Source organism: Dermacentor silvarum, chromosome 7, assembly GCF_013339745.2.
Source record: "Dermacentor silvarum isolate Dsil-2018 chromosome 7, BIME_Dsil_1.4, whole genome shotgun sequence".
Taxonomy (NCBI): domain Eukaryota; kingdom Metazoa; phylum Arthropoda; class Arachnida; order Ixodida; family Ixodidae; genus Dermacentor; species Dermacentor silvarum.
Genome location: NC_051160.1, coordinates 57676907 through 57699789, shown reverse-complemented (window position 1 = coordinate 57699789; position 22883 = coordinate 57676907). Strand labels below are relative to the sequence as shown.

General features: G+C 43.5%; 1 protein-coding gene across 2 annotated transcripts; it reads right to left on the bottom strand.

The window, feature by feature from the left end:
- Positions 1-1445: 1445 nt before the first annotated feature.
- LOC119458075 (mucin-5AC) lies at positions 1446-21163 on the bottom strand. 2 transcript variants are annotated; one of them, XM_049670732.1, is made up of 10 exons: positions 20888-21163; positions 20657-20818; positions 20526-20575; positions 18698-18789; positions 13890-14050; positions 11807-11828; positions 10802-10996; positions 7050-7389; positions 3751-4546; positions 1446-2257 (listed from the first exon to the last, which is right to left on the bottom strand). In XM_049670732.1, exons 1-10 carry the CDS (start codon positions 21039-21041, stop codon positions 2127-2129), a joined length of 2103 nt encoding a protein of 700 aa, XP_049526689.1. In that variant the 5' UTR covers positions 21042-21163; the 3' UTR covers positions 1446-2126. The 2 variants fall into 2 exon arrangements, with proteins under 2 accessions (XP_049526689.1, XP_037575814.1); XM_037719886.2 differs by having other exon boundaries at positions 7032-7389; positions 20888-21160.
- Positions 21164-22883: the final 1720 nt, after the last annotated feature.

Sequence of the window (22883 nt, the reverse complement as noted above, 5' to 3'; positions counted from 1 at the left end):
TGTTCAAAATTAATCTGGAGTCCCACACTACAGCGTGAGAGAGCTGATAAGGTTTATTGAAGAGGGTAGGAGCTGGCCGCATGAGGCAAAAGTTTATAGGATTGAAACATCATGACGAGAAAAGAAATGACTTTGCATCAGTTTATTATTTCACAGACTTGGGACCACAGCAAATGGAGAGCACCATCACGATTACACTTTAAGCAAGCTTATAGTACAAAAATATTGAGTTGCAACAATTTGGTCAGCATATGTGCACAGAACCTTAATATTCGCCTGCATGAACTGTACAGTGCTCAGCTATTCAAACGCGATAGTCCACCTGCATGGCGACCGTCGCTTTTTTCACCAGCGGTGAACGCAGTGTGATCGCTGAGGGGGCCAAATGCAATCATAACGCATCCCAAGTGCCCTTGGTTTCATCGTATACCATAACAGATCTGCTCAGTGTCCCAGTGGCGCAAAAAGCAATGGCCGCCATGCAGGGCGATTATCACGTTTGAATCGCTGAGCACCGTACATGTTACGGAAAGTCTTGCAAAGCAAGTGACAGAAGTTATAAAATGTGTAGTTATTGTAAATAAAAAAGGAAGAAACAAAACAAATGAAAGCACGAGGCAGAAGTCAGTGCTCATTAGAAAAATAAATTTGATTGCTTACAAGCCCATTCCATCAATTTGTGCACCTAAAACAGAGCTCTTCAACTACTGCAAGTCCAACTGCTCAAGTATACTTCTATAAGACATGTAACAACAGACTCCATTCCACCTGCTGCATAAGCAGAATTGACATAGTACAACACTGCATCTCATGCGAGACGGCTGTTGTAACTGTTTGGGCCTGCTGAAAACTTGTCGGATGCGGCTGCTGATGTGACCTGTGTGCGTCAGAGTGCATGCACGATCACACTGAGTGACTCCTGCTTTATGCACTAGTAAGACTAGGGTGTTACCAGAAATTTGGTCAACAGTGTCTGCAACAAAGCAGGGCTACAGACGCTGTTGGCCAGAGTAACTGGCTCATGGCACTTCCCAGGACGTAAAACAGCAGCACTTAAGAAATAATTTTGACAGGGGCTGGTGAGAGCACTTTCCGATAACACACAGTTTGCCCAGTGGAAACCTTGATGCAAAGCACATTCTGCAAAGATGGTCTCTGAAATGCACTATGGCTCATGGCACAAAGACGTTAGCCACAGCAATGAACGCCCTGTTTCTTATGGCAGACACTGCCAGCATATTACGTGCTGTTCCAAGTGCGTGGCCTTGCACAAACAAGTCGAGATGCATCAAGTTCATAGCTGTGCGGAATGCAAGTAGCCATCAGGTCATTTTTGCGCAATCAAGCCACAGCACAACACACTTTTCAAGTCAGTAGGTGCTAAGTTCCATGAGCTTACTGGCACAGGAGTGCTTGACCTGACAATAATAAAAACCATAATAAGGTTGACCCAGTATAGAACCTCTTTACAAGGCACCAACCATGTCACAAAATGAACACATTTGAAGACGTTCCCAGAGAAAATAATATAAAAAGTTTCACTCGCGAGCTCATCAGCTGCGCTCACTGTTCAAGGGTGGCAGTTGCAGTCACTGTCAAAACACACTGCACGAGAATTCCTCAAAAGCAGTTAGTATTGCGTGCTGACATGTGCCAGGTGCTATTCATGAACATTGGGCTCATCAACTATACTGGTCCTGAATTCAACAGTTCATAAATACTCGCCGGACAATCCACACAGCCCTCCTATGCGAGCTGCCAAAAGGTGGGCTGAAGAGCACGACCTCCAGGCAGCCTTGCAAAACTTGAATGTAGTCATCAATACAGTGGTACTGTACACTCCAACTCGCACAGTGAATGATGCAAGTCATCTGTACTTTTTGCACTGTCAGTCGCTCACACTGACACACACATGACTCAGCCACTCATTTCCCTCATGTTTGCTACAAGGACACACTCCGAGGTAGGCTCTGAACTTGGAACCAGTCAATTATTCCCGACGGTTTTACACAGTCACCACCAGAACAATTCCAGGCACTGAGGCTTGAGCGAAGTTGGTTGCATGTCCGCAGATTCTTCATCTTTGGTCGTCCATTTACACACACCACAGATTCGATGACGCACATTCACTTGGACATGCGGAGGCGACCTTTCCACTTGTTTGACTCTTGTTCCCTGAGCCGACGTCGCTGAAGTGCCTCCGCTCGCTTCTTGGCTATCTCCTCTGGTGTGCAGCGCTTCACTTGTACAGGCTGGGCTGCAATGCAGAGCAGAAGAACAGGCAACCATTGCCATAAAGTGCATGCAATGAACAGAACCAGATGGGTGCAACATTGCATAAGTAATGAAGACTGGCATAAACACCTCTCCTGGCTATACTACTGGCTCATTAGTGCTAAGATTTTGCATGGAAGTGTGATCTTGTGATGCATTTTGCTCAATGCCAAGTTTAGCTGCAGTATAGTTTCTTGTTCTGCTAAGAATACGCCGCAAAATACACATCGTATGCAGCCACGCTGGACAAAAAATAAAGCATAGTGACTGTGGTGGTGCCATCTGTCAGCAAGAAGGCCAAACTATTCCTTTTATTTAGAAAATATTTCAGGTCTGTAACACTGCTAATGATGTGAACTTCAGATTTACCTTGAAAGAAACTGAATGAAATATCAAGTTTTCAAAGCTACGTGGATGAATAGAGCCCGTCCGTTTAGGTTTTCTACTACATAAATGGCAGAGCTTTGTCAGCACTCAAAGATTGGGTTTTTGAAATTGCACTCTTTGGGCGCCTTTTGGCAGGATGTTTTGAAAGAAAACAAGGACCTGGTGCAAGCCCTGTGGCAAAGTTGGGTGTGCCATTCTGTAGTTCATGAAATTTCACGCACTTCGTGAATCGCCTTAGCAGTGCAAAAGTGTAAAAACCCTGCTTTGGTTCCAAAATTTGCATTGCAGATTAGCTGATTTTGAAGCACTGCAAAATAAAGCATTTTCCTCATTTTCGACCATACCGTTTGTGGCAAGGACAAATACATATACAGGGTGTCCCAACTATCATGCACCAAGATTAAAAAAAAGAGCAATTGCGTTACTCAAAGAAAACCCTGTACATATTGTTTCCAGTACAGTGGAGTAGCCGCCAGTAATTTTTTTGTTACTGAGACTTAATTAGGCAATTGTAATTAATTATCTAACTCGAGAAGTACTGTCCTAATTATCAAAGTGTCAGTGTGAAAATTGTAGAGCAACATGAAAAACTCCCGACACAGTTTCTGTTGCTCAATACACACTACACAAAAGTGTTTTTCCGAGCATGAAAGAAGCCTGCGAATACACGAAAAGTGTCTCAAGCAGCCAGTCGGTGGACAATTTTGCGTGTATTCGCGCTGCCCCATCTGAAGTTTTGCTGTTTCGTTGTCTTACCGTGATATTTCCCTAGATCAGAACAAATTTACCTATTCCCCCAAACAAAGTATTAGGTCCCTAGATATATGGAAATTTCCTTAAAGCTTGGCCGGTATAACGTAAAACTATTCCAATCTGTTTTTATTCCAAATGGACTGTTATCCCTCCTCGATAGGTCAAAATGGCTCGGGCTCTGTCCATTTGGGCGTGGTGTCCGCCCATATGGGCTACACCAGAACCACTCTTACCTATCACAGAGGGCTAATGGCCGATTTGGAATAAAGACAGATTGGAATAGTTTTACATTATACCGTAAATTACCATACTTACTTATTATAATATTATACTTACATTCAACCTCCTCCAGCCATGACATGACTTCTGGTGTTGCCAGATCCGAGTCGTCGTCATCAAAGTCTAGGGCAGCATCCGCAGTCCTCGCTGGAGTCTTGAACTCTACACTTTGATGACGTACCGTGCCAACAGACAGTCGCTCTGAGCGGGACTTTGTGTTCAGGCACGGCATTGACATCGATGCCGTAGAGACAGGAGCTGATGAAGATGAAGGGCCCCTTCCGTGCAGAGGGGCTTTCACTGACACCGCAGTGCATCTCTCAAGAATCACTCTTGGCTGTTGAAGAGAGTCTGTGTGCGTGGATCCCGGTTTCAGCTGGTTTGTCGCATTCAGCGGAGATGAAAACCCAGGTTTGGTTGTCGAGTTTGAGCTCTGCTTCACCGTCGAAACGGACACTGTCGGACGGTGAGACGCTACAGGATGTGCTGGAACGGCCACATTATCATGGCCATTCTTTTGCTGGTCAATTTTCCCAACAGAATCTGTGCCGAGATGGCTGTTGGATACCATCACTTTGGGAGCTTCAATTTTTGAGGATAGCGTAGTGCTAGTCTTCACAGCGACAGAGGAGACAACTGTTCCAGAACGTGATGTTGATGTGGTGCTGTGAACTGGAGTGATCGTAGATGATGTCGAAGTCTTAGGTGAAGACGCCACAGTAGCGGCAACAATTTTGGCATCCAGCTGTTGCTGCTGCTCGTAGGTGCAACAAATTTGGTCGAGGAGCTCGTCTTCATCGTCAAAGAGCACGTCTGTTGATGACGATCTCGAACACACTTCCACGGATGGTGCCTAAGGCAAGATAAAAAAGAATATGTTTTTCTTAACTGCCAGATCTGGTCTGCTTACCAGGGACAGCGAAGGTACAAAAACCCTGCAAACAAAGACAATGTCCCAACTAACTTAAATAGTTATCAGCGAGACTTGAACAATATTGATCATTTTGTTTTTCCTAAAGAAAGAAGAAAAAAAACTTGGCAGATTTGTGCAACCTTCCAGAATTACAACCCAATTTCAAGCGAAGCTGTTGGTGCAACTAGTCAACCCCATCTTCATTCCACCTTGAGCCTCTGTGAAGAACAGGCACTAGCTTGGGGCAAGCGACTGATCAAGCCAACAATTTCTACAATGTATCTAACAGACTGTTACATTTATGACTTTGTTACATATATTACCCTCATCACCCCAACAATTACTCTTTATAGCAAGCTATGCTCTGGATTTTTCAAATTTAATCTACGACATTGTTTCTTATTTTACAATATTTCTTTGATTAATGTTATTATAACGTGCCACCATTACAGGATGACTAAGTCTCGTTATTTTATTTTCCCTTCAATAATAATAATAATAATAATAATAATAATAATAAAAAGAAAAGAAACCAACAGGTGACTGAATTTTCAGTGCATGACCATTGGTTTCTGAGACAGCTGCAGATATTTATAATGCTGCACATTTGGTGCTGAAACTTTCAGTGTTCACATTTAGGTTTTCTAATTGTTTAAGTCCCACTAACGGCTCTATTGTAAAAGGAAAAAAACTGGCAGATACGCCCAAAGGGTCAAGCACTGACGGTGAAAGCAAAGGTTTAGTATAGCACTTCAACTCCTAAGATGGTATTCTAACTATATATGCGGTTCCGGCTAACGCAGACGCGACATACGCTGGTGCGGCACATTTTCTGGCACCCTTAAAAACTTAACACGCCGTGCAGGGTTTATAATGGCATCGCACAGGAGCCACAATGCTGCCCGTAAAGGGCCACACCAATAAAATTACATCACTTTCAGGTTTGAGCACCAATATTGCTTTCCACTTTCATTATGTAATATAGTCTGAGAAGAAATAAAATAAAAGCCATGCACTGTGAATGTTATGTTTCATGACATTTGTTTGCGGGCTGCCAGTGCTGAAATTCTGAGGAATAATTCAGTCAAGAACTTGAGACCTGGTGTGAGCACCTTTGGCAGTTGAATAGTACAGCATCCACCTGTCACATACGGCATGCGTAAAGATATAGCATACACATAGTGCCTAAACATATGTGGAACTTTACGACGACGCCGATGGCGAAAGTTTGCCTGGAGTGACTATGTGATTGCAATTAAAAAAACATTTTTTTAGAGCAGATTCACACATGAGATTCAGTTGCTAAGTCACTCTCCGAATGAATGGGAGTTTGTTCACGCGCAACAAATTGCGCTGCACATAAGAGCGTCCCCCCACGTTCGCTGCAGGCAACATGGTTTGTCGTCACTTAACCTATTCCTGCCCCCTGAAAAGCAGCAGTTTTTGGGTAGTCTAGTAAATACATTTTTTTTCCTATCACAGAGCATGCTTGATACTAAAGTGTATAGTATCAAATTAAAGAGGAAGAAATTCTCTTACCAATGGTATACTATAGTCCCAAACAACGTGCTTACAAAAAAGAATTTGAAAAAAAAAAATCTAAACAAATATTTCATAGTAAAAAGAAAAAGGTACATAAAAGTGTCATTGTTGCTTCACACAGAGAGACTTTTAAAAGTTTCAGAATATACATTTTCAATGCAAAGGACCGGCGCAATATTCCAGCAAATATCATCTGTAAAATATTTCTTGAGGTATAAAAAAAAACCATTAATTCTAGTGACTAGCATTAGCGCGATGCCAAGGTCGACAACTACCAGCCATCTTTCCACAAGAAACTCGACTCCCTGCGTGGCCACCGGCGAATGATTCCGACCAAAGGATGTTAACACCCTGCAGATAAGAAGCGTGACCTTTAGAACACGCAGGATATATTTACATCAGCACACGGCAAATTTGAAGCGCTTCGGTGAACAAAGTGAAACTCTGTTGTGAAATCCGACAAACCGAAGTTGTCTTCAACATTAGTGCTGCTTTCAAAATCCAAAACTAGCACGCAGATGCATTGGAATTGGTAGAAATGTGACGTTTCTGCGCATGAGCAGCGCCGACTCCATCTTGGAAACTACGAGCGCTCATTGTGCCGACCCTGCCCCTTCTCCAGAGGCGCTTTAAAAATCTGCGCACTGCAGGAAAAGAACAACGATAACCAAAACTGACTAATTAGTACATAAAAAACCCAATAAATGGCAACAGCTGTCCGAGCGCACTTGCAAAGCGGCAAAATACGAATTTGCAATCGTCCATAACGGGCTATCGATGGCAATAGGCATGGACAGGAAAGCGTTAACCACGTCGCATTTGCCTGCAGAATGAATCGGCAATTTGGCCCATCACATGGATCCACCTTTAAAAGTTAACTCACCGGTTCAGCAGTCTTTACAGGTTCAGCAGTCTTCACAGGTTCAGCATGCTTTGGCAGTTCATCAGGGTTCACGGGTTCGGCGTGGTTCACTTGTTCAGCAGGCCTCTTGGTCTTCGCTGATGATGGACGCAGTGGAGAGGGCGTGCGATTGAGTGAGAGCGCAGAGAGCCGTGGTGACTTGCGGATGGCACTCATGTTCCACTTCGGAGTGGTACGGCCCTCCTGACGTCGCAGTGGTGATGCCGAGGATGGCGTCTTGCGCAATGTAGGTGAGCTGGCATTGGCAACACGAACGGCACTGCGGCTAACACTCGGTGGTTGTGCTCCGTTCGCTCGCGTCGGTGTCTTGGCACACTTTCTGTGGGATGCAAGATCAAAAAAAAAAAATGTAAAAAATTTAATTAAGCTATGAAGTCGTGGTTTGAAGAACCTTCAGTCATACCATAGAGCAAAATATCCTTTCTGGTAGTGCTCGTACTATAGCAGCATACAGTCTCACTCGCAGAAGGACTTATCAGCTTTTATTAAGTTACAATATTGATTGCCACTACCTTTGAGCACCTTCCAAATATGCAGCATCAGCATCAGCTTCACCACATGGTGAAGAAAAAATGCAGATACCACACACTGTGGAAATTAATGTTATGCGGAGCATTTTGCAGGTAGCCAACTATCCAGCACTGTTTCGGATTCTGTAAAGGGTTACCAGGTGAACCAACATGCTTGTGCAAAGCGAGCAGTTGTGTGTGCAATGCGAGTGTGTTTAAAGGGACACTAAAGGCAAATACTAAGTCGACGTGGACTGTTTAAATACCTTTCCAGAAACCTCAAAACGCTTGTCTCATGCAAAGAAAAGACTTAGTTTACGAAAAAATTGGATCTGAAGGGACCAAATAATTTTATTGCAATTCAAATCACCCGCCACGCCAATTGAGGAGTTGTGACGTTGCATACGCCATTTTCTGCCGTTGGTGAGTGTAACGGCGCCCGACAGATGGCGGTATGGTGCGCCGCTACAGCTGATTTTGGTAAAGTGGCGTAGACCGTTCGGGCATTCCGCGACGTCGCGTGGAAGTGGAATTCTCTGCTACTTGCAGTTAGTGCGAGGTTCGCGAGCCAGAAAAACAAGTGCAACACTACACGTTAACAGAAAAACTGAAACGCGAAAGTGCGGGCGGCGCAGAGTCGAGCGAACACGAAACATTTTGACCGCCCGCGAAGTTGTCAACGGTGTAATGTCAGTTAGTTCTTTTTTGTAAAAATGTAATACAACTGGTGAAGTAGTATTTTCTTTCTTCTTATAATACAGTACAATGATGTTTTCATAACGAGTGGTTCAGTACTAGTGACAGAATTTAAATGAGGAGTGCCTTCGTCATCGGGCGAGTACTTGAATGTCCCGGGGGAGTCGCTAATCATGTCCTGCATTTACCTTAATTTCTCTATTACTAAGGCTCTGCTCGCGATAAGATTGACGCTTTAGAGATACTCGTGCACTAATCCATCACTTTAGCTTGACTTAGTATTTGCCTTTAGTGTCCCTTTAATGCGTGACAACGGCAGCAAGATGACGGCAACAACTGTAATATCATGGTGACGACATGACTAACTAACGTTTTCTGGCACTTTGGTGAAGAAATGTTACAGCCTACACGCCGTGGTTGCTCAGTGGCTATGGTGTTGGGCTGCTGAGCACGAGGTCGCGGGATCGAATCCTGGCCATGGCGGCCGCATTTTGATGGGGGCGAAATGTGAAAACACCCATGTCCTTAGATTTAGGTGCACGTTAAAGAACCCCAGGTGGTTCAAATTTCCGGAGTCCCCCACTACGGCATGCCTCATAATCAGATCGTGGTTTTGGCATGTAAAACCCCATAATTTAATTTAATTTTTTTTTAATGTTACAGCCTGTTTCATTACAATCTGGGCCAATCTCGAAGGCGGTACAATGTCGCACGGTGTCTACATAGCATTAGTTGTTACAAAGATGGTGGCTGGGTAGTGTGAGCCAATCCTGGAAGTGGAGCAGCCTAACACAGCGTCTCCAAGAGCTAGCTGTCACAAGTGCACAATGGGAAAAACTGGCCTGCTTCCACTTTTATAAGCAACTTCTGCAACATGATACAAACAAAAGACACTGGCAAGTCTGTAACCAAGTGGAAACCAGCACGCGCACACATTCTCACTCGTGCTATGGGATGTGACGCACGCGCACGTCGTTTCAAAGAGCTGTTTGGAAGTGGCACGAGATGAGTATACAGTCGACTTCCATTAATTTGGCCCTCATGGGACTGGCGAAATTGATCGAGTTATCCGGTGGGTCGAATTACAGAAGTTGCAGAAAAAATGCCAATACATTGCAGACTCACTTGGCAGATTTTGCCCTATTCCAACACGCGTGCACACTTTCTATGTGTCCAAAGGAGAAAACTAACGTAGGAATGACATTAAAGCTCCAAAACAAAGTATAACCCCTTCAGTCACAAATTATGATCGACTGTCAATAAATGTATGAAATTTACATAATTTTATGCCAAGGTGCTAGCACGCAGACTCCATTAAGAGCAAGTCAAGGTGGTAGAATGACTCTTTCTGCATTTTATGAGTCACCATAATCACAGAGTGATTAAGTATCTAATTATTGTGCACTCAGTAATGATGTGTTTCTTCATAACTACAGTGGATTACAGTACTCGCATAAGTTAATTATTGGTTGCAAGCATTACTAGCAAGACAAAAATTATTTCTCACTTGCTCCAGAAACGTCCCACGTCACACCTCCCATAAAACACTGTAGCGCCTTCCCCAAAGCGATCTTCGCTAGCGATACATTTCCCTCATAAGTAAAATGAAGGTAGTTGAGGTAAGCAGAATGTTCAATTTACCCTAAGCTTAATATTTGTGGTCTAATCCTTGCCACAACTGCACAGAAATGGCAAAAATAAGTTGCGCCCACAAATGTGTACACCATGACCTGAAGGGAAGAAATCTAACATGCACCCGACTTTTCAGCATCAAATATTGCTGCACAAAGGCAGCCGGTTTTCTAAAGTCAGCTTCGCCACACGCTTTTTTTAGTCAGCTCCACCACAATACATCCGCGTTATGCGGTAAGGCATACAACCATTGGAAAGGTGGCTTTGGTTTCATGCCCGATTAGACAGTGCAGGCAATTTTCGGCCCAATTTTCTTCGAAGAAGGCGTGCATTAGAATCAGGTAAATCACGCATCCCCATAAATCGAAATTCTTTTGCCACCAAAATAAGTCTTTTGTCACCAAGATCATACTCAAAAGGGAAGAACTCTCATAAACCCAAGTTTATCTCCACACTACAAAATAAACCCTTACAGTTTTCTCAGAAAAAGGAAGCTGGACAGCTTAAAAATATTTGTCCTGATGTGGAGATCAAACTTTTCTGGAGCAGTCGCCCTACCATCACAGCTAACCAGGCCGCGGTGGCTCAGTGGCTAAGGCATTGCACTTCTAAGCACGAGATCGCGGGATCGAATCCCGACCGCGGCGGCCGCATTTTAATGGAGGCGAAATGCAAAAACGCCCATGTGCTTGCGTTGCAGTGCACGTTAAATAACCCCAGGTGGTCAAAATTAAACCGGAGCCCTCCATTATGGCGTGCCTCATAATCAGAACTGGTTTTGGCACGTAAAACCCCAGAAAGAAAGAAAAGGAGGCTAGTAGAATTTTCTCCAGAGAACTTGGAAATTGAAGAGCACTAGCCAGCGGACACTGTTCACTTCCACTGGTCTATTACCTGGCGGGCGACGACACGTCAATGTCCTGTGTTGCAGCCACCAAGATGCTGTCGTCACCTATAAGCCACTGGTCGTAATCGTCTTCATCTTCAACAGCGTCAGCCACTGACTCCACTGTTGCTGTGGCCTCCGCAACGGTGTTGGCAGCATCCTTCTGGGACACCACATCCTCTTCCGCAGCAGTGTCATCCACGCTAAAAGGCCACAAATCAATAACGACGTTTTCATTGCTAACAGTGGCGTAACACCAACTGGAAGCAGACAAGCAACATCAACAGTAAACCATACCAAGAGCGGGAAAAAAGATGCGGCAACAGAGATAAAGACTACTATTCTGCCATTTTATAAAACCTCAACCAACACATCCACACTAACAACAAACATTACATGACCTTCATGTAATGCATAGATAGGGTCCTTTGTTTTCAGGTATTATGTATATATATATACATTTTAACTCGGGGTTTAAGAACCGGGCATTATGTTTAAAGAGGAATACTGGGGAGAAATCTGTGTTTTTGCTGTCTGGCAGCCTGAAATTGTGAATTTTCCTGGTAACCTTCAGAAACGTTTAACACATGCCATGGTCACTTTTCAGACTCAAACACAATTAAACAAGCAAAACCAGTCATGGTAACACGTAATGAGAAATATAGCTGTATGCAAGTGACGTGACGAACTCATTTATGCAAATCCTCGTTGGCAGGCCTTATTTAAAGTTTTTAACGAAACCACATAAACATAAACAACAAATAGAGACGTGCTTCTGCAATCCCTCCTTTGCTTTGTTCTCTGCACCTTATTTAACAAAGGAAAAACATATATATAGTAGTGCGCACGGGCATTCTTTGCAAGAGGTGCGATGTTTTTCCTCGTCTTACAACCCCTTGTTGACGCACCTTAGCACATGCATTTTGTCACCTGCCGTGGCATTTTACCGCTGCGGGAGGGGACAAATAATAACTAGATTACAATGTCGAAAAATGACGTGAACATTCACTTACAGCGATTTGTTGTTTGCAGCACCTGCAATGTGAAAAACCAAAAACAAAATTTATCAACACGTGCACCATTTTAGAGAGACTCCAATAAATACAGGTAAGCTAGGCTAGCAGATTACATTCATGATATAGCAAGTATCGTAGGTCACTTCCAATGCATGTAGACACTTGATATGCATGTAGAGAGCAGAAGGCGATGACACCATGTGACAAGAATTATTGCATGAAATGGCCAAACTCACAGCAATTTAAACAACATTCAGGTGGCTTCAAAACTGATTAAAAAAAAGAAAACCTTGTGAATAGTGACTGCTTTTACTTTTGCAGATTACGCTGCAATAAAAGTGAATGTTTCTAGTAAAACTGTGGCACACAAATCAGCAGTGGTTATCGATGGCCACACGAAGAGCAAGTCTTCACCCAGATGTATTTAATACTGCAGATTCTGTAACTGTGTCTGAGAGTGCGTGGAGCCACACAACTTAAGTGATTTGCATCTGTGAAGTATGCAGCATGTCCTCTCGTATGAGTGATGTGCACGTCCTGAAATAATTCACATTCTCTCTCGCTCTTCCAAGCAGTTATTACTTGCTGCGCATGTGCATGCCCCACCTAGAAGCAAATTAAATATGCAGCTAAACCTCGACATAATGAAGTTGGTAAAATCGGAAGTTCGCATTATATTGAAATGTTTCTACATTGAATTTCGACCTTTTATGCAAATAAGTAGTCACCATTGGATTTTTCTTACACGAAAGGGGCCACAAAATTCTCCAAATGATCGGGCAATCAGAAAAAGTAAACTTGAATGAGAACAAAAAATAATTTTGTTGACAATATCTTCACATCGCCGGCACAAAGTGAAGCCAGCCACGCTTTTGCATCCGCTAAGCCCCCAGTGGGACGAATCTACGATGAAAAGTGCCGGCAGCGGGGAGCGAATGCTTCGTCTGCCTCTCGCTTCAGCGCATCTCCGAAACTCGAGATTACACAACCTCCTGTGTCAAACGCGTGTCGTTATGCCATGCCATCTCGAAACACCCACTCTTTGTACACACAGCAGATTATCTCTGAAACATGACACGCAGGATGCATATGCGCTCAGCCCTGCTGAAAGCCATGGGCAGCCACGGCTGCGCTAGAAATAGAGCTACGCACCAACCTGCGCGCGTCTTTGAGAGGTGCGCTCACAGAAGTTTCCATTTATTGTCTCGGTATTCCTTCATTGCAGCAGTAAAATTTCGTTACATTGAAATCATCTATAAACACATTTCATTACGTTGAGGTCCCAAATACATAATGTTCTATGTACAAAAAGTTATAAAAAGCTGAATACTTCCGTTATATTGAGAATTCCATTATATCGAGGATCAAATGTATAAAAACAACAAATATATATATATATATATATATAATGCCTTGCTCAAACAAAGCAATAATAATGATAGCAAACTGGGTGAGTTGGTATATACTGGTTAACCTTCAAAAAGGGACTTGAACTGAGAAACAAGGTGAAGAAGGGAGACAGGACACATGCATCATAACTTGGACACTGATCTGCATTCGCTGTTGGGTGGTGACGTCTGATTGGCTGCCGATAAAGAAGACATGGATGCAACGGCAGAAAAGAAAAAAAGAAACCATGCGTTCCTGAGATGCCAAAGCCAAAGAAGCAGAGCTTTGAGGTTCCTACTTTCTTGATAGTTTCAGGCATCAAAGTTCCGGCATCGGGCATCAAACCTCCGCATTACACGTGCGTTGCACTACATGTGTAATGCGGAGGTTGTGGGTTCGGCTCCCGTCGGCGACAAGTTATCTTTTCGTCCACTTTCATTTCCCTTTTCTTCATTATTTTCTACATTCCAATTTCAACTACACTTAATTTCCCCGATGCTTCCCTTGGCTTCGTTGTCTGTTAGCTTTATGTGGTTATGATTAACAAAATCGAGCGCCTCAGTTCCCCTTCTTTCGTATTTCATTACTAGTGAAGCGTTTGAGGAATTGAGTCCTTGTTGACACAGAAATGTTGTGTCACTGTTGTTGAAGAAACACATGCTTAAGAAAAACAAAGCGGAGACAGTCTGACCTTCAGCCTCTTCAGACACCTGAGGAACGTCAGCAGCAGTCGACGGTCCAAAGCCGTTCTTCTTGGACTGCTGCACCATGTCCCACAGTTCTTGCATCTGGTCCATGACCGCCTGCGCACTGGTCGCATTGGCTTTCTTCCTCGCATTTCTCTTTGTCCTTCTGGAACAGTTGACATGACACGAGACTGTAGCACGGAGCAACTGGCATTTGCTTGCGAGGCCAAAACTGATATCTCGTCCCCTGTTGTCCACAGACTGAAGACAAGTGGCCCCTTAGCGACTTCAGGGATTCTGGCTGATCAACAGTGAAAAATTCAAACATAAAGCCCCTATAGACCCTTGTCAATCATTATAAACATAGGCTTTGGATGCCTTCCGGTTTTCCCCACTGATATAGCTTGATAAATTTCGCAAGCAAATTAGACAAGGGTGAGTAGCCGGAGCGCATTAGAACAGAAGCCCACAGATGAAGCTTCAACACTTTGTTCTTGTACAAGATCACAATTTTACAAGACAAGTTTGCCATAAGTTATAAGAAAAATTATATGTATTAAATTTGAGGCGTTCTGTGCCTTTCTTTTATCCGAAAACAGAAAAAGAGACTTTCTATACATCGAAACAACTTAAAGAAAAGAAAAGAGTCAACCAAGTTTTAACGCTAAGAAGACAAGGCCGACATACATTCAGGTTCAAATGAGTGAATGATTAAATGTTGATTATACAGGGTGTTCAAAATTAAGCTTTACAGATTTTTTTTAAATCAGCTGTGGCAGGTAGCATAATTCTTATCAATGAGCTGGGTTATTCGATGAGGCGGACATTAGTAGCACGAGAAATCGAAACACATATTCAACTAATTAACAAAAACTCACTGATTAACTTCTTAGTTAATCACTTTACGACACATATTGCAATTTACAAATTGTAGCCGGCGAGTTTGTAAGATGCATCCACTTGAGAAATTAATTTCCAAGATGACACCACTTTCGAGATGTTATTTCCCAAAATGTGGGACGAAATACATGGGTGTTCCAGTTACTTTTGGGCTTCAATGTATAAAACAGCCCATTTTGGTAAAAAAGTAAGTGGAACAACAGTGCATTTTTGTGGCAAGTTTGATGGCCCATATCTACAAACTGGTGTCATCCTTGCTCATATTCAGCAATATATTGCCTTCCAAAAGCAACAATTCGCAATGGTTATACATCTACACAGAAAGACATTGCCTACATGTGTTTAGATGACTGCTAGTAAATTTTGAAAGATGAAGCACAATGAATAAAGCGACAATGTCTGAAGCCACAAGCCCAGATTCATGCACTACCTATCATTACCACAGTGGTTGAACAATTGCAGTGCCAGATTTCCCTATTGGTAATTTTTGGAGGAAACTCTATGCTTGAGGGAGCAGGAAGCCCCTCGTTGCAGTTTCGACACCAGCTACGTATGTAACACGGGATTCGTCTTTCTCAGATACGGCACTTCAAAATGCTGCAGGTGACTGAGTTTTGCAAGAAAGCCCACTTGTCAATATCCTAGGTGGTGACCTACATGTCTGCAAGGAAGTGCAACTTGCAGTAAAGGGCAATGGGGCAATCGTGCAAAAGCATCAAATAGTACAGCCTTCCATCCCCAGGCACAACCATGCAGGTCACAGCTGCCGCACCACACTATGTTAAAATGTTCGAGTTCATTCTTATGCTTGCATTGTGCATTGTTAGCTCACAGTATTACCAAATCCATTTATTTTTTTATTTTCTGAGTCATCCAAACTTGATACTAGCATTATGTTTACATAACTAACATATGCACGAAAACACCAGCATTGTATAGACTATTTCAATGGCTACTTGGCAGTGTTATGCATTCAAGATGGATCAGGCCTTGCTGAAACTCATAGCCTCTTCTCAACATTCAATGTTGGAGAGCTGATTGTGGTAAAGTCATTTGTTTGATGCTGCTATGGTAGCTTTTTGTTGTCACAGATGGACGTACACATAGATCCAATAAATTTACTTTCAACATTTACAGAGACTGAATAAATGAGACAGACATAAGTATACTTTTAACATTTACAGAGACTGAATAAATGAGACAGACATAAGTTGGCACAAGGAACACGTAAAAGTCAGTGTAAAATTTGCTCACTTTGTCTCTCAGACACACACACGTGACACAGACAGATGTGCACACACACACACAAAGAAAAATTGTTGTGTGAGCGTTGCTTGCTTGAGCCACACACCATCAGAATTGGAGGACGCTTAAGCTTCACCTTTAAGAGTGGAACGCGATAGCATTCAAAGATCCCTGGCTGCTTATCAGGCTTTTTTCTCGTATATCCAAATTACAATCCGACGCCATCATGTCTGTAGGTTGTAGTTAAGTCGTACTTTACGATCCTTCTGACGCATTTTACTTTGAGAAATTCAATTTTTGTTCACCAACCCCTTGGGCCACTCGGAGGGCGTGTGTGGTCGGGATGAATTTCTCCGCCACAGATGCCACGGACACCGATGCTTACATCGAACCCGACACCGACGCTGAATTTTCTGCGACATGGGGCCCTTAACGCTATCGCGTTAAAAGGTACCCATGCAACTAGGAAAGTGTAAATGCTGGGTTGGTATGTACGCCCTTGTAATTTTTGAATAATATTGTGCGAGCGTCAATCGCACGATGTGTCAGCAGCCTTGCAGCGGCGAGGGGCCCACCTGAAGCAAACAGCGCATCAGAATACATTCGAACTGAAAATCGCCTTGCACGCCCCCGTGCACACTGTCGCCAATCTCTGCGACCATTGGTGGTACGAGGCCGCTGACACGCCGTGCAGTCGACGCTCACACAATATTATTAAAAAATTGCAAGGGTGTACATGATCCCAATGAAACACAAAATCTTCAGCCTACACAAACAATCCAACACATCTTGCCTCATCATCCCTTCAGACTTTCAATGAGTCCCCTGTTGGCAACAATCATAACACTATCAATGTTGTGATCAAGCCACCGTTCTCGCATAACACCGGATGCATGTGGCATCGGGTGTTTTGCATCGGGTAATGATCTGTACTCAAAAAAAAAAATCTTTTCTTACGGCACCTACAGAAATCGATCTCTTTGATTGACAGTTTTCTTATGCATTGTCAAAAATTTTCATTGGAATTCTTCTACTAGCAACATGCATCATCTGAAATGACGATTGAACTTTACCTACTTGTCAGATTCGACAATATTTGGCAGTTGGGGAGTCTGGAAAAATAAAACTTCAACTGGAGTTATCGTAGAAACTAGCCTCCAGTGCTCCTAGCACTTCTTCAATAAAAAGACGCAAAATTAGTGCTGTGGTCCATGCGGCAACATAATTTTTAAATGACAGCAGCAGTCAAGACACCAAAGCTTCTCTGGGGTTGTCAATTTTCTGATCCAATGTATAGGCTGTTTTAACGATGTATTAAACAACGGCAGATGCTCACGACTGTGTGTTATTTTGATAATTGTGTTCGACTAATATCAAGTGCAACTTTATTTTCCCCACCGTGGGTTGCTTTTATACATCAGCACTTTGACCGCATATACGTACAAATTATTATGAGCAATCCTTCCCATCGTGCAGGGTTTTCAGTCACGCAATAGCACACAGTCGATTTCAGACCGACCTTTGACCGAAGCTCGACTAGTTTTCTAATCTCCGACATTTTGGACACAGCCTGTGCAAGGGCCCTTATTCATAACTGTCCAATATTGTGCAACACTACTACAGCACAGCACTGTACACAAGACCACCTTGCTTGCACAGAAAAGCTGATCGATCGCAATAATCAAGTATGCGAAGGTTTCTGCATGTTCCCTGACCTTACAACCATTGTTTGCAAGCCTCAAGAATGCCATAAAAAACAAACCAGGTGCCTGCTGCAATGAGAAAAAAACAAATGCTCCCTGTACAATAGGAACTTACCCATCTTCATATTTGCAAAGCTAATGCTTTCCCACATAGCATGGGCATCGCTATGGCTAGTATTAATGCCAACAAATCTTCACAACAATGTTTTTGCATGATCTGATTTACAAAAGTTGGGGACTAGGAACCAGGTGCATATTTTGTATATTTCGGATTTCTTTTACTCTTAGTACTTGTAATGAAAATAGCAAATTATTACTTTCATTTGTGTTCCTTGAGGTGCTTCTTTGAAGTTTCACATAAGAATTCTATAAAATTGTCTGAGCAATTATGACTGCTATACATCCATTCAGAACATCGGTGATCAGGCTATAAGTTTATGTACCGCAGTACCGTTATGGCTACTATGTCTTGAAACAAAACCTTAAAACATAAAACCACCGAAAATGAGGACATTTCTAGCTGTAACGGAAGAGTAAAGTTGAAATGCTCAATTACATCATTTCAGAAACATGTACCGTTGTCACAAGAGCAGTATCAACCAAATGCCATTGCAGCTGAGTTTATCAACTGATAAAGGTTCCTCTATGTCAACAAGAAGCCACCAGAGTCACGCAGTGTGAGCCATTTGTAATGTAGAGCACTCAATAAGAACTAAGTTGGAAAAAGAAGTAGCTGGACCATGTAACAAGCCCGAACGGGCTTTTATTAGTTTGATAATGACACCATTTCACGATCACTGACACTGCTCATGACATAGAAGTAGTATTATAAATTTAACCATCACCCTTATGATGGTTGAATTTATAATATACCAGCATTGCAGGCACATCCCAACTTCAAGCAATCCCAATCCTCTAATCATGCAAGCAAAGCCCCAAATAATACAAAAGTGAAGCAAACACACCTTGGTGTCAGAGCACCTCCTACGGTTGAAGTCTTGACAAAGTTTGCACTAATGATGCTGAATGCTGACGGTATTGGTTTGGTTTCTTGAGGCTGAAATGTGAAAGCTATCATGAAGAACTGCGAGGAACAGTCAACTAAGGTTGCGTTCACAAGGTCGTTCACGCATCATCATGACAGTTCCTCGAGAGTATTAAATATTAGGAGAAAATGACGTGGGCAAGCAGCGAGAGACCAAGCAGTAAGTTCATGTCTCACGGTTTTCACTAATTTCAATGGCCATCACGGATGTGTTGGAACAATGCTCTGGGTAACAAACCCCTTTTTTTGCTCCTTCTAGTGCTAAAACTCTTTTGTTTTGACTGAGGTTATCAGCAAGCTGTTGCTTTCTGTACTACTAAGGACTGTTAAGCCTTACTAACAAATAAAAAAATTGCAGTTTTTCCCAAAGTATGAAACAGTGAAAGGGCAGTATTACACAGAGACTTGCAATGCTTTCTTCAGTATCAGTTGCACCATGCAACAATCTACCCATCACTGTCCGTCTGAAGTCAGGCTTTGTAGTATAAAGCCTACCAATTTACCATCCAGAGCCGACTGGAAGTCCAGCAACCCATAAAAGGTCTATAGAACGGGCCAGTCGCAGCGTTTTGCGTCAGCGTGAGTCACTGCAAAGTACTGCAACGGAGTAAACGACACACTACCAAGATGATTCCCCTTATTCTTCTTGCTTGTTGCACAGCAAGGGTCTCTCGACTTTGGTAGCCTTGATACCTTTAGGCAGCATTCAAGACTATTGGTTAGTTGCCTGCTACCAAGCTTGGTAGCAAGCAAGTAGCCAGCAGGAGTCTTAGCCAGTGCCACAGCCATGAATAGTGCTGGCTAACACTCCCAAGCTAAGATCTAGAACACACACAAAAATTCCCAAGAAACTTGACGGGAGGACAGCTGCCCCCATAGCTCAATGGCATGGTGGAGCATCGCATGCATAATGCGGAAGATGCAAGTTCGACTGATGTTCGACTGATATTGGCAAGAGATGCGAGTGATGTTGGCATTTCTCACCGCGGTACTGCGTCCAGGCAATCTTGTGCATCACAGCACACAAGTTGCATCGTGAGGCATTGCTGGTCTCACATTGTGGATTTGACCAAATCGGCCCTTATCGCACAAATATTTACATCGGCAGCATACTGCATTATGTTCAGAAATCATAAGTGTGCGGCATTTATGATACATGTTAGAAAAATATATGCACCTATGAGAACAATGCCTTTAGTGAAGAAGCAACAAAAGTCTACATGTTTCTTTGCTTCCCAGGATGTGGGCAGCAGAATATGCACAAAGCCGATGAATATTCACTGCTGCTTTAGTGATTTGTTGGTCCCAACAATCTTTCAGAGTTGCGTTGACATTCACTAATACGGTAGTCACTTCCTTGATGTAGCTGTAATTCTGACATGCAATACTATATTTACCTATGAAGTCTACGTAGAACAAGAATTATTCATAGAAACGCTCAACTAGGTTAGTTTTTCTAGGAACTAGGTCAGCACTTATCTTCATTGATCGCCTGATGTTTGGCTTTGTGTGCTGCGTTTTGTCATAGCCAATGCGTCATTTCTGCTCCCCTCTGATAACTGGAAAAGCGCATTACCTGGTGGCACGGTTGGTTTCAACGCCAGCTTTCAGTTGGGGTTTGAAACTGGCTGAGGTGCTTGGCGACGACCATTGCGTGGAGCGGAAAAGTCTCTATAACAGTTATAGCTGTAATAGCAACGCTGGCCCCGAAATTCCGCCATCTCTCCATTAATCAAACTTTTGTTTACCTTTGTCCGGAACATCTTGACCAAGCTTTCGACGTCCGAGCCGCCGGGCGCTGTGCAAACATGATGCCAAGAGGTTGTCAGTTGAAACTTGGAAGGAATCAAAGAAAGGCGGCCACTCGAAAACTCGATACCTGAAACAAGCCTGCTGCGCGGAGAACTGCAGTCCCAAATGACATCGCTGTTAACAACGTCTTGGGAACAGAGGAACTCGTCGACGATCAAGTTGTTGAGATCCACTGGAGCATGGTTGTACGTTTCGTCATGGAGATTTTGCGGACTGCTTTCGGCGGAACCTGAAGGCATATGAAATAATTTATAAGCAAATGCGTAATCTCTTTAGCGCCAGCGTTTTAATGCCTTACTATTCGGCGTCGAGCGTCCAAGTTTATTCGGAGTCGACTTGGCCTTCCCGCTGCGTCGCTTGGGTGTAGTGAAAGAGGTCGACGCCGCCTTAGCTGGCGAGCTTTTCGGCTTTTTCATCTTGAAGCATTCAGTTATTTGCCTGTTCGATGACATGACAGGGACGCGGAAGCGCTACGCTAACTACGGAACCCATATGACCGATGCGGCGGGGCACTCAAAACATTTTCGACACTTTCCGCCATATGTAAGCATGCATCGTCGATGCCGATGCGCACCACACAGCGAGCACAGTGTTTCCAAATCTTTTCCCATAGAGTTTCATATTACTATATGGTTTTTTATTTAGAAACTCTATGTCTTTTCCCAAAGCCGCTATTCTGGACATTCCGCCATTTTCTTCGAGGCGTGACGTAGGCGCGACGCTTACAAAATGGCGCCGATAGCCCCGTTTCGCTTTCGTAACGTGACGCAAATTTGACGTTTCGCCTAAGAAACTGTAATGTAGGCATTGAACATAGCGTGGTTGATAAAGCAAAACAGTTTTCCTCCCCAGTGAAAATAAAGCAGCTAGCTCAAAGCGTACGATTATTCGATCAAAATCGTTTCTCGCTTCCGTCGTCTGCATGCGCGCAGGCTGTCGTCTGCTTCATTAGCTAGGATGCGTGTCCTCGGGAAACGGAATGAGTCATCGTATATTGGCGCGCACGCGCTTGCTTTCTACCTTGAGACAATATACGCGACCTGCCAGTGATGAACTGCGCCCGCTCTAGGCCGCGTTATCGCTATCTCGTGATCCGCAAGTGACTCAGCCCGACTCGTCTGGCTGAGAAGCGGCCGAATATCATCGATAGCGTTGCGCGCGCCACAGTTATACGCTTGAGCGACGCAAACGCCGGCACTGCCATCTCTTGTGCACTTCGCCGCTTACTCGCAGCGCGAGAGGAAACTTCAAGGCGCCGTCTTGCGTACATTTCTTTTTGTAAATTAAAAAGTCACCGTTGTCATAGCCTCTGATGACGCGAAAAGTCATTAATATAGATTACAATACAAACACAATAGTGAAAAGTGCGAAATGTCGCAGAAAGTTTGCTAGTTTCAACCAATATTATTTCAAATAAACGTGTTTTTAATAGAAATGATGGTTCAAAACACAAATGCCAACACCACCCGAGAGCGATGCAAATGCTATGAGCACGCGTTGTGAACAAAAGATTTTCATGGCCCCAAATGACAGGGAAAATGCGGCGATACGCATGCCTCTCGACTGACACTGCATATGGCCGCTCATTACCATAATTCGCGCGGCTCGTCGCACTACCAAATTATGGCGGAAAATCTGTGCAATGGCGGCCCAGTGCAACGTCACGCAACGTCAAATTGACGTTTACGAAACGGCCCTTCCTGTGACGCTCTTCACGGGATATTCTTTCAGCCAATCAACAACTGACATGCCGGCTATCTTGAAACGCCACCACATATTCGCGAAATTGCAGATGCATTCCACGGGCTTCTGCACGCTACCGTACACTTTCTTTTTAAAGCGCTAAAGTCGCAATATAGGTGCTAAGGACCACGCAAAAGTATTAGTCGATAAAATTTGCAGCTCCACGTCACGTTTCGTCATTCTGACGAAAACGCAAAATAGCATTTTGCAAAACTTCCGTTTCCCGGCACAAATTTCAAAACACGTGACCTCTGGACAGCCAATGAGACAGCCAAGATGGCGGATAATGGCGGCCGTGCAGCCGCCATGCGTGTCCAGAATAGAGCCCCAAGTTTCGATTTTGGCTACTTCCAAGTTGGCATCATAACCTCCTTGGTTAGCATCAATATAGTAGTGTGAAACTATATGGCATCAAGTACGTGACAGCTATATCTGGTTGTCGCAAAGTAAACAAACAATACAAGGTAATTTGCTGGAACACGTCATAACTGTTCTCAGTTCCCACATGAGTGGAAATTTTTTTGTTCATTAACGAGCACAGATCGGCGGGA

Coding starts and splice junctions, on each gene's coding strand:
- LOC119458075 (XM_037719886.2), bottom strand. CDS start 21,041: ATGTCATCGAACAGGCAAATAACTGAATGCTTCAAGATGAAAAAGCCG. Junction 18,790..20,525: donor TCAAGATGTTCCGGACAAAG/GTAAACAAAAGT, acceptor TTCACATTTCAG/CCTCAAGAAACCAAACCAAT. Junction 7,390..10,801: donor GACGTGTCGTCGCCCGCCAG/GTAATAGACCAG, acceptor TGCATCCCACAG/AAAGTGTGCCAAGACACCGA.